Source organism: Manihot esculenta, chromosome 10 (genome assembly GCF_001659605.2).
Source record: "Manihot esculenta cultivar AM560-2 chromosome 10, M.esculenta_v8, whole genome shotgun sequence".
In the NCBI taxonomy this organism is placed as follows: Eukaryota; Viridiplantae; Streptophyta; class Magnoliopsida; order Malpighiales; family Euphorbiaceae; genus Manihot; species Manihot esculenta.
This window is the reverse complement of record NC_035170.2, coordinates 2,056,698-2,068,935: the sequence shown is the minus strand read 5'-3', so window position 1 is coordinate 2,068,935 and position 12,238 is coordinate 2,056,698. Positions and strand designations below refer to the sequence as shown.

At 30.3% G+C, this 12,238-nt stretch overlaps 1 protein-coding gene across 1 annotated transcript; it reads left to right on the top strand.

The window, feature by feature from the left end:
* Positions 1-2,963: 2,963 nt before the first annotated feature.
* Positions 2,964-5,771, top strand: LOC110624959 (receptor-like protein 53). Its single transcript, XM_021770437.2, has one exon. The coding sequence runs from the start codon at positions 3,074-3,076 to the stop codon at positions 5,645-5,647; it is 2,574 nt and encodes an 857-aa protein (XP_021626129.1). The 5' UTR covers positions 2,964-3,073; the 3' UTR covers positions 5,648-5,771.
* The last annotated feature ends 6,467 nt before the right edge of the window (positions 5,772-12,238 follow it).

Below are 12,238 nucleotides of genomic sequence, written 5' to 3'. Positions count from 1 at the left end.
ACATCGTCTGATAACTCTTCTTCCTCGAATTTGGATTTCTCTTTGGATCGTGTCTGGATCGCTTTTTTTTTAGTCTTTGGGGTATCTACGGAGGCTTCCTCTCCCTCCAAGGGAGTCATGAATGATGCCTCCCCCCAAGCTTTATATTGCTTGAGAGTGACTTGAAACTTTTTGATGTATTGGAGCAATTGCTCATTGTTCTGATAGTTGAGATTTGTTTCGTTGACCATAGAGGATGTGTTTTGTCCACAATGGCAGTAATCTTAGAGCAGCTCGTGAACAGTCAGCCATTTCGAGAGAGAGAAAAGAAAGATTTATTTTTTAAGAGAAAAGGGATAAGAGACCGGTTTTAATCTAAATGAATAGAGAGATTTCAATGGATTTTCCAGCAATGGAACCAAATGATGTGGCTAAAACAGAGCTATGTTGTGATTGGTTAATCTGCAAGAAAGAGAACGTGAGGTGGTTGACGCCTACGGCAGCCACTGCGACCCTCAAGTCAATAAACTGAAAAAGAAGGGCATGTGTAATGTAATGTTTTGAACTTAACAGTAGTTGTATGTGATCATTAGTTTTTATACTATAAGAAGATGAGGTTAATTATTATATTTCCTAAAAATCCAATTGGTATCGGCTAATTGCTAGGAGATTCCGTGATTATAGGTGTAATAGGGGTTTATTAGATTAAAGATAATTTTATATAAAGACTCAACCTATTTATGAGAGGCCGAGTCTTGATAAAGAATTGGGTGTCACAATGTTCGGATCTTCATTTTTATAGGTGGAACCACGTACCGATTTATCAGACCTTGCCACGTGATCCCTATCTTAAAGTGACAGCACATGACTTATTTTGAACGAGACTTATCAGACCTTGCCACATGATCCCTATTTTAAGATTATAGCATATAATTTATTTTGAACGATTATTATACAATATCACTCAAGTAATGTGTAATCATAAATAATTCTAAATGGAAAAAAGTAATAACAAAGAGAAGTTTGAAAAATATTTTAGTCATTAGTTTATAAACACTCTCGTTCAATCAACTATGTGGAATATTTTGATTTTTTTTTTCATAAAAATATTTTTTATATTTTTTAATATTTGAAAATTTTAAAAATATTAGTTAATAAAAAATATTTTTAATTTAAAAAAAATTAAGTCATTATTTATACTTTAAAAATTTTATTATTATCTTTATATAAATTTGTTAATATATTTTATTTTTTAAAATAAAAAAATAAAAAGTAAATTAGTTTGTTAAAAAAATGTTCTATACAAAATAAGTCATAGACAATATATATTTCACTGAATTTTTTTTTTTTTCAAATATAGTTCTAAACGATAAAATATTTAATATAATTCATAAATGATAGAAAAATATTATTACGGCCACAATTGTTAAGAAGGGAGGTAAATTGATTTTAAAAGACAAGTCAAGTCAATGAATTTAGACAAGGAAAAATGGAATTGAGTTGGGAAGCCAATAAAATCCTTGCCTTAGTCCAGACTGTCATAATAATAATAATAATAATAATCGTCTTGTCTTAAATTATTATTATTATGCAGGCCCAAAATTTTACTATTATTATTATTTTATAATAGATGGTGATAAAATAAATTCAAATTTTTTTAAAAAAATTATTATTTAATTTTTCTAATTTATAAAAAAATTATTATTTAATTTTTCTAATTTAAAAAAATTTATCAGTTAATATTTTAATTTTAAAAAATATATTAAAATATTTTAAAATTTTAAAATATTCTATTAATTAATTACTTCATTAATTTTTAAAAAATATAATAAAATATTTTAAAAATTTTATTAATTAATTTTTATTATTAAATGACGAAAAAAGTCTAAGATTTTAATTGAAAGGACTAATTAATTTATATTTTATAAAATTATAGCATTAATTAATAAATTTTTTCATATTATAAAATTTAATTATTAAAATATTTAATATTTAAAATTAATAAATGATTGATTTTTTTTTAATATTTTATAAATATTTTAATATATTTTTTAAAATAAAAAAGTTTAATTAGAACTCACCGACAATCTAAAAGCCTTGAGATCAACCATCCCAACTAAGGGAAAGGCTGAAGAGATCTTAGAGAAAAAAGATAACACACTTCCTCTGGAACTAATCGGAGCGCGCAAACGAAGAGAAACACCATGGAAGGCTCCAGAGACAAGATCTCCTCGCAAATGGAAGACTTTCTCCTCAGACATGCAAGGACCAAAGAAAACATAACAATGAAGAATACCTTACATGCACGCCAACCAATACAGACAAACCAAAACTAACGATAAAAAGACTAAATTCATAGACATAAATTCTCATTGAAGCTCAGATCTGAAGAAATAAAGAAAAAAAAAAAAAAAAACCCTTTATTTATCACAGCCCTGCCAGAGGTAGGGAGGGATTAAACCCACCTCTGGGCAGGGGAAAGAAGTGGTCGTCCCCTGCCCAAAATAAGACTAATTGGCTGTTTTATTTAAAAAATATATTACTTAATATATTGTGATTTTCTATCATATTCAAATAACATTAAAAATCTAAAACAGTATTTAAAAAAATGCAGATTGACTCATCCAGATTTCAGACATATATGGCTGCTATGGGAAACTTTTACCATAAATGATTTAAAGGGACATGTAACATATGATATTCATTCCACCTGAGATCTGTCTTCATTCTTCATCAACTTGTGTGGATGATTTAATTTAAATAATAAATTAAACATTATGTGTATTCAAAGAAAAAGACTTTTATTATTTTTGTAAATTGCCAAAATGTCATGATAATGAATTGCTTAATTTTATATTTGTATTGGAAATATATAGACAAGACAAGTCAACTCATTATTTTGTCTTTAACACTGCTTAAATAATTTATGTGTTTTAATTTTCCACTCATACATATAGAAAAGAAAACAAAGTGTGGAAATTCATAAGAAACAAACAAGTCATAACTTGCAAATTCACTCACCAGATTATAAATAGCAACACTCTTGCATATATCTCCAACTCTCAATTTAGCATTCCATTTCTTCTTCAACAGAATGGGCTGTCTATCATGGCTTCCTCACTTTCTATGCTTCCTTTTGTTTCACATTCATTTTCAAGCTTCTTCTGCAGCAATGTTGTGCCAGCATGACCAGAGTCTTGCTTTGCTTCAATTGAAGATATCCTTATCCATGATAACTGTATCCTCCACCAGCATATCTCTTTATCCCAAGACAGATTCCTGGAAAGAAGGCACGGATTGCTGCAGATGGGATGGTGTCGTTTGTGATAACAAAACTGGTAATGTAATTGGCCTTGATCTTTCTTACAATGATTTTAACAACTCTCAAAGTCAAATTCCATCTCAGTTGGACCTCTCTTTCAATAATTTCAGTGATCAAGCTTCATCTTCAATTGAAAATCTTCATGAACTCTCTTCATTGTACCTCTCTAATAATAATTTTAATGGTGAAGTTCCATCTTTACTTGGAAATCTTAAGAAACTCACTATGTTAGACCTCTCTCATAACAATTTTAGTGGCCAGCTTTCGTCTTCATTTGAAAATCTTCAAGAGCTCTCTTCATTATACCTTTCTACCAATAATTTCAATGGCCAAGTTCCATCTTTACTTGGAAATCTTAAGAAACTCACAGTGTTAGACCTCTCTCATAACAATTTCAACGGTCAAATTCCATTTTCATTTGAAAATCTTCAAGAGCTATCTTCGTTATATCTTTCTACTAATAATTTCAGTGGTCAAGTTCCATCTTTACTTGGAAATCTTAATAAACTCACAGTGTTAGACCTCTCTAGTAACAATTTCAACGGTCAAATTCCATCTTCATTCGAAAATCTTCAAAGGTTATCTTCATTATATCTTTCTACTAACAATTTCAGTGGTCAAATTTCATCTTCACTTGAAAATCTTACAGAACTCTCCATATTAGATCTCTCTCATAATAATTTCAATGCTCTAAATCCATCTTCTTTTGAAAATCTTAAGAAAGTCACTTCATTGTACCTGAGTTATAATAATTTTAGTGGTCAAATTCCGTCATCACTTGGAAGCCTTACACAACTCCATATGTTGGATCTCTCTTACAACAATTTCACTGGTCAAATTCCATCTTTTCTTGGAAATCTTACAAATCTCACTGCCTTATACCTCAATTATAACAATTTCATTGGTCAAATTCCATTATCACTTGGAAGCTTATGGCAACTCTCATTATTTGACATCTCCTTCAACAATCTCAATGGCCAGATTCCTTCCTCGCTTGAAAATCTTACACAACTTTATTATTTGAGAATGGGAAACAACAATCTCAGTGGTCAGATTCCAAGTTCATTTTTCGAAGATAATCAATTGAATTACATTGATTTGAGAAATAACAAGTTTCAAGGACCAATTCCAAATTCAATTTTCAAAAGTGTAAACTTAACGGCTCTTCTCTTTTCATCCAACAAATTGATAGGAGAAGTCCCTTCTTCAATTTGCAAGCTAAAGGCCCTCCAAATTATTGACTTGTCAAACAATAGTTTGAATGGCTCCATTCCCCAATGTTTGGGGAATTTCACCACCAGCCTTTCAGTTTTGCATTTGGGTATGAACAATTTCCATGGAACAATTCCTGAAGCATTTTCAGTAGGCAGCAGCTTGAGATATTTGAACTTCAATGGCAATCAATTGCAAGGGACAATCCCATCATCCATCTGTAATTGTAAAGGTTTGCAATTTTTGGATCTTGGCAACAATGTCCTAAATGACACGTTCCCCGATTTTCTTGGAACTCTTCCAGGGTTGCAAGTTCTAGTGCTGCAATCTAATAAGCTGCATGGTTTGGTGAATGATTCCTCCGCCAATTATTCATTCTCAATGCTACGAATATTTGATCTTTCTAAGAACATGTTTACAGGACCTTTGCCTTCAGAGTATTTCAATGATTTCAAAGCAATGATGAACTTTGATGTGAAAATGAAATACATGGGAGAGCCAAATAATGCTTATGACTATTCTGTGACTCTGACACTCAAAGGATTAGTGATTGAGTTGGTGAAAATCCAAACACTTCTGACAACCATTGATTTGTCGAGCAATAAATTCTCAGGGATGATTCCACAATCACTTGGAGAGCTTAAATCACTTAAGCTACTCAACTTATCACACAATAAACTCACAGGCAATATTCAAACATCATTGGGGGAGTTGTCCAATTTGGAATCACTAGACCTCTCTTGGAATCTTCTCGTTGGAAGGATTCCTATGGAATTGGCAGATTTAACATTTCTGCAAGTGTTTCGAGTTTCATATAATCGACTTCAAGGATCCATACCTGGAGGAAAGCAGTTCAACACATTTGATGGCAGTTCATATGAAGGAAATTTGGGATTGTGTGGATTTCCACTGGAAAATTGTGACAATGGGGAGAGGCAACAGCCAACAGCATCACCTCAAGAAGATGATTCAGAATCCATGTTTGGATTTGGATGGAAACAAGTATTGATAGGGTATGGATGTGGAGTCATATTTGGTATTGCAATGGGATATATTGTGTTTAAAACAAGGAAGCCTGCATGGTTTGTGAAGATGGTTGAAGGATATCAAAAGCCAAGAAGGTTCAAAAAATAAGATTGTTCATACAAGTCCAGGTAATATTTCCTGATATTTATCATATTAGCTATGTGTTGTCTAGATGTTTCTAATTTTTAAAATTACTAATTGAATAAATAATAAAAATATAATATTTACAGTTTAGTCCGGTGATAAGTGCATCTGAATAAATTCGAGATATTTCAATTTCTACTCGCTCAATTTTTAAATCTCAATTTTTTTAAAAAAATAACAATAAAAATAAAAATATAGTATTTGAAATTTAGGAAGAATATTGAAAATGTAATAGTAATTCTTAAAAGTTATCAACATACTTTGTAGGTTTTTATAAAAACTCTTATTTATCGTCTCTGAATTTTTATTTTTTATTTTTTAATATTATTATAAATTTTTAAATTTGATAATACAAGAGTATTAAAAAAAATAAAAAGTTAAATATTTATTTGTGGTAATAATATGACTAAAAAATTTATTTAATATAATAATAATAACAATAATTATTTTTTTCATAATTATAATTTATGTTAAATATTAAAAAACTAAAAATCACATAATTAGTGGTAATAATAGAATAAAACATTGAATATGAGTGTTTAGAATTTTTCTTCCTAGTCTAATCGATTATCCATAAAAATACTATTTAATTTTTATATATATTAAAAAAATTTTATTTAAATAATCTAATTCATTATCTATAAACTCATTTATTGAGATTTAAAATTTATTTTTTTAGTCAAACAGTCGATGAAATCTATTAAATAATCTAAATACTACTCATAATTTTTTTTTAAATTTAAATTTTAGTAAATAATTTAACATATTAAAATATAAATGAACATGTAACACTTTTTAATAATAAAAATAAAGTATAAAAAATAAATTAAATAATGAGGAATATTTTATTTTATAAATATTTAAAAAAATTAAATAAAATACATAGAATTGATGTTGAAGATTAGAAATAATCACATATGACTAAGGGCGATTGTTCTGAAAATAATATTAGAAATTAGAGTTTTATTCATAGAGAATTATAAATAAATTCTTGAGTTTTAGTAAATTTATTAAATTTTTTTATATTGAAAATACTCCACTAAAACATTTCTATATTTTATAAAATTAAATTATTTGGTCCAAAAAACAGTTAATCAACCTGTAGTCTTAAATTTATGGAGTAAATAATATAAATATTCAAGATAAATTAATAAATATTTTAACAGAAAAATTAAATAATTTGATTTTATAAAATATAAATATTTTTTAATTAGATAACTTTCAAACAGAAATGAATAATGGATTTCTAAAAAAATTAAATGACTTAATAGTAATTTTTCTACCGTTTATTTGAGATCAACGAAAAATTATTTAACCATCCTGATGACCACTGGGTTTCTCCTACCCGGTCAAGGGCTAAGCCCGTGACAATGGCTCATCATCCGAAAACCCACACATCCTATGCACTGACAGATCAGGCCCATTCGATCCTCGATATCAGGCCCCCTCTAAATTTCTCAACCAGGTCGGCCCAGCCTTCACTGCTTCTCGGGCCGACTCCCTTTCAGCTCAATTTTATTCCTATCTTCCGGCCCAGCCCAGAACCAAAAGGAAGACTCCTCCATCTGCCTTGTGGACCCATCGCACAGAGAGAATCAGAGGCCGTTACGCATGAGGCAGAGATCTGATTCCCTCATACGTCCGTATCAACGTAGCAGAGATAGGTGGTCCAATGATATACGTTCTGTCAATACGTAATTAGCGGATAAAAGAAAACATATAAAAGGAAAAATACTCGCTTTTAGGTTTAAGTTTTGATTATTCTAAAAAACTATGAAAAACTCTATTTCTCTTAGATATCCTTAAGTAACTTAAAATTTTCAGCGGCCTAAGGCTCCCCTTGGCCCCTATGCGATTTCGGCAGTGCGAATAGAAAACTACAATACATAACACAAGACCCATTAATAAAAGATATAAAGAAAAAGAAGCTAAAAAACAGTGGAGCCCTATGCGCGAAGCAGGAGATTCGAATTCAGACTCAGTTGATATCCCATCTCCTCTATAGATATCGTTGTCAACCAAGAAAAAAAAAAAAAAAAAAAAGCTATAGAGGTTAACTCCTCCCCCGTAGCTTTTTCTGACCAAAAGGGCCTAGGAGGAGAGAAGCCACTATCTTTAGGAAGCGCCTGAAGCAACACATGCAAAAGCTAACTCAACTCACAAGTCACGACAGAATACCAAAAGACAGGCCAAGAGTAGCAACAACAAAAAAATCCCTGGAGAACGGAAGTAATTTGTGCACCTGTCGAGTAGGGGTTAGTGGACTTCACAAGGACGGAGCTATGCCACTTAGGCTATTGAGACCTACTCATAGAAACTGAACAGGTTATAGCGCCGACTACCGACTACCGACTACCGTGATACTACAAAACTCTTAAGGCTCCGTTTGAAGATCTCCCAACTAAGGATCTTGCATGTGTTGCAAAATCACATGCAAATCGATAACTAATTATCTACAAGCAAGGAGAATAGTGCAACACAATCACAACACATGCAAATAACTACCAGACAAAACAGACCAAAACAAACACTTCATCCAAAGCTCATATTTGTTAAAATAGAAACACAAAAATAAAAAATTTTATTTAAATATAACTCCTTTCAGAGGTGGACAGAAAGAATTCACTCTCTCTTATTTATATTTATCAAATAATCGATTTACAGGCTCCATCCCTTAATTTCCAATTAGGCAGGCTGTCAACTCTGCGCCATCTGGATTTATCCAATAACTTGTTAAATGGAGCAATACCACCCTCTCTTTTTACCCTACCCAAGTTGGACACTTTAATCCTCAAGAATAATCAGCTCACAGGTCATTTGGGTCCATTTCAGGATACATTGATTTGAGCAATAACAATTTCTATGGCCCAATTCCAAGTTCAATTTTCAAACTTGTCAACTTACGTGTTCTCATTCTTTCATCCAATAAACTGGGAAGAGAAGTCTCTTCTGCAGCTTGCAAGCTGAAATCTCTTGAAATTCTTGACTTGTCAAATAATACTTTTAGCGGCTCCATCCCACAATGTTTGGGAAATTTCAGCGACACCATTTCTGTGTTGCATTCGGGCATGAACAATTTCTATGGAACCGTCCCTGAAACTTTTTCAGCAGGCAGCAGCTTCAGGTACTTGAACTTCAATGGCAATCAGTTGCCAAGCAGAATTCCATTATCCATCTCCAACTGCAAACATTTGGAAATTTTAGATCTTGGATACAATAAAATAGAAGATTCATTCACCCATTTCTCGGAAACTCTTCCGAAGCTGCAAATTCTAGTTCTAAAGTCGAATAAACTGCGTGGATGCAAATTCTAGTTTTAAAGTCAAATTCTCGTTATATTTTTTAATATAGACAAAAAAAAATTATATAAACATAAATATCTAAATTTTATCAATTTCATCCCAGTTCAACATTTTTCCAAACAAGAAATTTCACCCTTTTATTTGCAAAATTTTTCTATTTTTATCACATTAAATATGTTTATAAAATTTTTTTCCAACATATATTTATATAAATTTAAAGTATTTATTTATTAATTTTTTTTATTTTCACCCATTTCTATTCCAATAAAAATTTCTCCATCTAAATATTTGATAATATATTTGTACTTAATTGTAAAAAATATACATCAAAAAAATTTTTTTATTTACCATTTAAATTTGAATTTAATTATAAAAAATAAAAATATATAATAACAATTAATAATATATTATATTTTTTAATATGGACAAAAATATATATATATATATATAAAGGTATTTATATTTTATTAATTTCATCCCAACTCAAACGTTTTTCAAACACCATATATAAATAAATTTTAGCTTTTTATTTGTAAAAATTATCCTATGATATAATTCTACAAAAATAAATACAACGTTAATTTTTTTCATTTAATTTATTCTATCACTGTACATATAAATTATAATTTTTCTATACGCACAAATTTACTAACTAATTATAAATAACACAATAATATCGCATAAATTTATAAATAATTTATAATTATTTACTTGTATGAAAGATTACTACAACTTCACGTACCCACTAACACATTATTTCATCCAATTAAATAGATAAAATTATAAAAATAAAAATATTTTTTTATTATTAATCTTTTCATTTATATTAATTTTATCAAATATAAAATTATTAATAAAAATACATACCTATCTTGATTAAAAATTCTACTCTGGCGATAGATTATTGAATCAGAAGATAAGAAATATGGGAGAGTAATTTTAGAGAAATAAAAAAAGGAAAAAACTTATGTGAGAGTAATTTGAGAGAAATATACAGGCGTGAGAGTATTCGGTTCAAATCGAAAAAATTGATTTAACCGAATTAATTTAAAATTTTAATTTGATTTTTATTTATTTCAGTTCGATTTGATTTTTAATTTAAAAAATTTTGATTCATTATGGTTTTTATCAGAAAAAAAATCAAGAAAATTGAACCGTACCGATCAGTAATAATAATATATTATTTTTAATAATATAAAAAGATTAGAATATAATTAAGATTAAAATATTTTAATTAAATTTTAAAGTACTAAAATATTTATTAAAAATTTAAATTAATTAAATCAAAATAAAATTTAATTCGATTCGATTTTTATAAATATTAAATTTTTAATTTTTAATTTATTCAATTCGGTTTAATTTTAAACTAAATCGATCCAGCAATATGAGAGAATGAAGAAGAATCGTAATCGTGACAGAAGTGAGGAATTATGGGAAGGGAGAAGAATTATAGAAAAGAAAATATGAGAGAAAGGAAAAGATATTAAAATTTTTAAAGAGAGGATGGGTTTTTAAAGATAAGAGGGACAGATTTAACATTTCTACAAATATTTTGGGTTCAACACATTCGATAGCAGTTCATATGAAGGAAACCCGGGATTGTGTGGATTTCCACTGGAAAAATGTGACAATGGAAAGAGGCAACAAACATCAACATCAAAGGAAGAAGAAATTGGATTTAGGTGGCAACCTGTATTGGCAGGATACGGATGTGGAGTTTTTGTTTTTTTTTTCCTAAATCCTTTAACATTTTAAGCAGACAATGCAAAATAAATTATTTCTACGTACAAATTAATTTTTGAAAAATAAGCTGAAGAACATGCATTCATTTCTTCATAACTAGTTCTTCAAGCCATGCATGTTTTCAAGTGTACATTTGTAAATCATGTGATATATTTAATTCCCTTTTCTTTTTTCAATCTTTGCTTCAGCAAACTCCTTGTTTTCTACTCGGAAAATTGCATTTTCAGGTCCAGCTAAGATCCGAAAATTTTGAAGACCTAATTCTAGAAACTGGAGACAAGTAGGGTCACAGGTTGACATAAAAAATTGGCAGAATTTGCATGTGGTCCCTATAATTTGGTGAAGCTTGATTGCAGTTCGTAAGTTATTGTATGAGGTATTAAATGTAAGCTTCTACATAGTCAAAAACCCAGAATAGAAGCTGCCAGCAATTCTGGTGGGGACTTGGAACTCTGTAAGTGCCATGAAGATGAAGGCCTTAATTTTTTTTTTTTTTTTTTCTTCTGTGTGCAGAGCCCGTGAAAGGCTTGAATGCATGATTTGTCCATGTCTGCAACTGGCAAGTCTCTGGTGCAATGTCTTCATATTGAGTTATATTCACAGACTCGCACGAATCTTGTAATTAGAGAGCAGTAGTGATCCTTAAGCATAAACATTCACATTAGCTGCTTACAGGCTGGGTCCGGTTTTGACTTTCAAACCAGACCGGTTAAAATTGGAATTGAAATTCATCAATAGTTCTTTGGAACCGAATTCATAATCGCATAAGATAGGTATTGAATTTGAAGTTTCCTGTATTTGTGGCTGAACTGAAATTAGTTGCCGGTTTGATCCGGTCTAAACCAAACCATCAAAACTATTTAAAACCAAAATCGTACTATGAAATCGAACTTATAATTAATTCAGTCTTGATTCATCTACACTTTGGATTTTTTAATAAAAAAAAATTGTTGAAAAAGACTTTAATTAAAAGGAAAAAAAATATATTCTAATTTTTTTTATAATATCCTGATTCGAAACTTGTTAAAGAACAAATCAAAATTGATAACCGTTAGATTTCTTTACCCCGGGCCCTGGCTTGACCCATCAAGACGGTCCGTGACTTAGAGGCCCCAACGCTTCCCGACTGAGTTTGGTCCACCCCACTCAGTTTCGAGACCAGACTCCTATTAAACCCCTTAGTCAGACCGGCGCAGTCCATTCGGCTTTGAGACCAGGCCTCTCCTGGGATCGGCCTCTTTCTTTCCAACCCTGTTATGAGAATAAAGGACAATAAGCCCGGTCACTTCGCAACCCTGTCCGCTCGCGCGCCGGAGAGAATTAAATGGCCGCCTGACACAGAAATGATCACTGCATTATCCGTACGTACGAGTCCATACTGAAGAAAAGGTGGATTTGTATCAAAAAGGACGTGACACGCCACGGGAAAAGCAAGATAAAAACACTCCTCTCTCATATTAAATTTTTCAGAACACTTTGTAAATTCTATTTTCTGCATCTCAAATTATCA